At 35.9% G+C, this 3,423-nt stretch overlaps 1 protein-coding gene across 1 annotated transcript; it reads left to right on the plus strand.

Moving 5' to 3' along the window:
* The first annotated feature begins 398 nt into the window (after positions 1-398).
* Positions 399-1,101, plus strand: LOC108354383 (uncharacterized). Its single transcript, XM_017605574.1, has 2 exons — positions 399-517; positions 586-1,101. The coding sequence occupies exons 1-2, from the start codon at positions 505-507 to the stop codon at positions 1,011-1,013; spliced, it is 441 nt and encodes a 146-aa protein (XP_017461063.1). The 5' UTR covers positions 399-504; the 3' UTR covers positions 1,014-1,101.
* The last annotated feature ends 2,322 nt before the right edge of the window (positions 1,102-3,423 follow it).

A 3,423-nucleotide genomic window follows, 5' to 3' on the forward strand; every position in this document is an offset into this window, starting at 1 on the left:
TACCACCCAGTCGGAAAAATCAACCAACAGCAACGTAAATAATATATATTTCCTTTTTAAAAATAGAAAAAACCGAAAAATTCAATTAAAAAAGAACAAAAAGTTCTGCTGCGCCAGTACTCGAACTCGGATTTGCCTTGCGACCGTTGGAGTGATGCGAGCTAAATGGTATATAAGTGCTTTCGCGTTTTAGCAAGAATTGCCCTGAAACTCTGCCATTACAATGGCATTGCTGCCGCTTATCGGTCGATGAAGACCGGTAACTTACAGCACTCAGCATAACTGTGTGCATTTGTAGGGGAATGCACCGATCATATCAATAAGTATCGATAATAATCAACGACTTTGTAAATCATCATACATGTTATATTTTTTTATTTATACAACTTTTTGTTAAAATACATCAAACATGAAGAGCATATAAAACCGATAAACATAACAAATGCACGCGACACTTTAAGTCCCATTTTCTGTCGGCCGGTCTTGCCGGAGTTCCAGCGAAAGATGCAAATTCTGAGTGAGTAATTTTATTAATATTGCCTAATGCCTTAGAAAATTAAATACATAAACGATTAAATTTTGCAGCACTCACTTTAACTATACTAAACTTCGGTATTGGTATAACAACCATTGCAGCGAGGAGTACGTACGATGGTAAACCCGGTTGCAAAACTCCTGGCGAAGTTGGTCATCTCTACAGAAATTTCTGGGATCCAATGCGTTATTGGCGCTGTATTGGTTTAAATATGGAACCCTTGCAGGAAAGTTGTTCCGATGGTAGTGGCTTTCAACAATCTTTGGGCCGTTGTGTTGCTTGGCGAGTTTGGAAATGGGAGTTACCACACTATCCACCAAGTTGTCCCGATGGCGTCATGTGTATATCAACTGAATCGCTACCTACGCTAACGGGGGAAACCTCACCACAGCAAGTTTCGTTATCAAAGCCATTAGTAATGTCGGAACCATGGACACCAGCACGACCATTGCCACAGATCCAACCATTTATGCAGTAGCGGCTGTTGGTTGATTCGCGTCCTTTGCAAAAGTCACCGACCTTAATACAAATCTTATTAACCACAGCATCGCCTGTGCTGAAGACGCGTCCTCATAGTATGTATTTATAATTCTTCGATTTAAGTTACTGTATTAACGAAATAAGTGGTTGTGGTAAATTATTTTTAGGCTTTTTAAAATCATTAAAATATATTCTATGTGTGGTGTTAGATACTCAGAATTTCTTTTGGTAAAGGATTGATTGAGACAGAGATTTTCTACATATCGAGGTCTTATATTCAATATCCTATAGTCAATGACTCACAAATTCAATTAAACTCGAACTTTTCAAAACATGCTACAGTTAAACCTTAAGAGCGTTTCAGGCGTGACAATATTTCCAACTTTTCCACGTAATTCGCTGTCAAATTGGGAAAGAGAAATCTTATTTCGTTGTGTGAACAGCCAGAAAGACCTTTCTGTCACATTTCAGAAATCAGTTTCAGAAATAAAAGTTCCAAGATGTGACTGCAATTGAGAGAGCGCAAAACGATTTCGGAAATATATTTCAACTTGCTCGTGCTGCACTAGCAATCTGCAATTCGCCTTTTACAAGTCTAGCTCATTATATGCTAAACTGCATATAATAAACATTAAAAAAAAACAAATATTTGAAAAATTCAACAAACTTTCACCAAAATTTCAAACTTTTTTATTTGTCAATGTTATTGTGGCTTGTTAACATTTTATTTTTAATATTTTCATTGAGCTTTGTACCACGATTGTTTATTAGGAAAAATTTGAAAACTTTGTTGCTTTTTGTAGGGGAAGTAGGGAAAAGTTGTTGGAGATTTTTAATTTGCTGCTATTTCTGTACACCATTCATTGTGTGCTGCTACTACTAAATCGCCCAGAACAGTTCACTATATTTACTAACATTTCACCACGGGTATAGGAAGCAACAAATGCATTTGGGAAAGCTCGCTGAACTTTCGAAAGCACAAGTTGCATACAAAAGGCAAGCATTTGCCTCCCACACAGTATCAAATACTTTTCGAAAATCTGTGTTGATGGTGGTTAGTAAACAAATAAAATTATATTCCACAAATTCTAAACAAACAAAATGTATTAAATCAATTCAAAGTAGCAATAATTGTGCCTAATTGATTGTTAAATAAAAATTAAGTGAGTGTTAAGCAAATTATGAGCAATTCATATGCAACAAGCNATAATTGTGCCTAATTGATTGTTAAATAAAAATTAAGTGAGTGTTAAGCAGAATAAATACAAATTATGAGCAATTCATATGCAACAAGCGTATGTATGTATGTACTATGTAAATAAGGAGTGCCGAGTGTCTGCCTAGATTGGGTTTCAATGAAAGTGTCGGTTACATACACATGTAGGTATATCTGTACATACGTAGCACATACTGACACTAACATATTTGAAAAATAGACATACATAGTACATACGAGTTTTACACAAATTGCTGTAGGTCAAGTGCATCCTTTGTTTGTGCAACACGCCTAATTGTATGCTTCACAATTTTTTCCTGCAGCTGTGTTTGTAATTACGCGTACAGATGCTTGTTTCCGGTAGTGAGCTGTGCAAAAGTAGGTCAGTGGGACGTTGTTTTAACAACGACCTTGAACGGGTGCTGCCCTCCCGCTTCGCCGCCAGCTACATACACGTACGTAAATAGTATGCCTGCTGGGTTATGTTCATTCCATTTGTTTAATCGTTACGAGCGCATGCAAATTTGTATACGAGTTTTTCTTTGGTCCCAGAAGGGAATAAATAAAGGAACGCTTGAATGTAAAAATCGGAAAGTTATACACACAAACAGTATGCCCTCGGTAAAAGTAACCGGGAAAAAGTCGGGCAGTTGCGTTGATTGTGGCAATAAGCGGCAATAACCGAATCACAAAAAATTTCAGTCTGAAATGAGAATTTAACCTTAAAACTAAATTATCAAAAGTCAAATAATATTGTTCACTGTAAGATAAAACCAAAGTATTAGTTGAATTCTCTTGAAAATCATTTATATGTGTACAAAGTCGAAATACCTATAGTTGTTGGTCAATCAGTTTTGAAAAATTGGCAAATGTTCGTTTATATTTTCTTTGAGGATACATTATTTCGCAACTTTTGAAGACTTAAGATGTGCTTTATTGAATCCGAGTTTCTTCGGGCCATTGCAGAAAAAAATTTAAAGAAACAATAAATCGTGGATAGAAAGTTGCGTTTACTGAGGGACAATTTGTTTTTAAGTTGCAATTACGGAGTCACTAATGGTAAACATTTGAGTGTTGCTTTAGACGAGGTGTTGCTTTTACCGCGGGCGTACTGTACATATGTAAGGTTTTGGAGATATGTGATTTAAAATTTTAGACATATATATATTTTTTTGTTATTTTATGGCCTTAT

Source organism: Rhagoletis zephyria, unplaced genomic scaffold (genome assembly GCF_001687245.7).
Source record: "Rhagoletis zephyria isolate East Lansing unplaced genomic scaffold, Rhagoletis_zephyria_1.1 Rzeph_scaffold_35425, whole genome shotgun sequence".
In the NCBI taxonomy this organism is placed as follows: Eukaryota; Metazoa; Arthropoda; class Insecta; order Diptera; family Tephritidae; genus Rhagoletis; species Rhagoletis zephyria.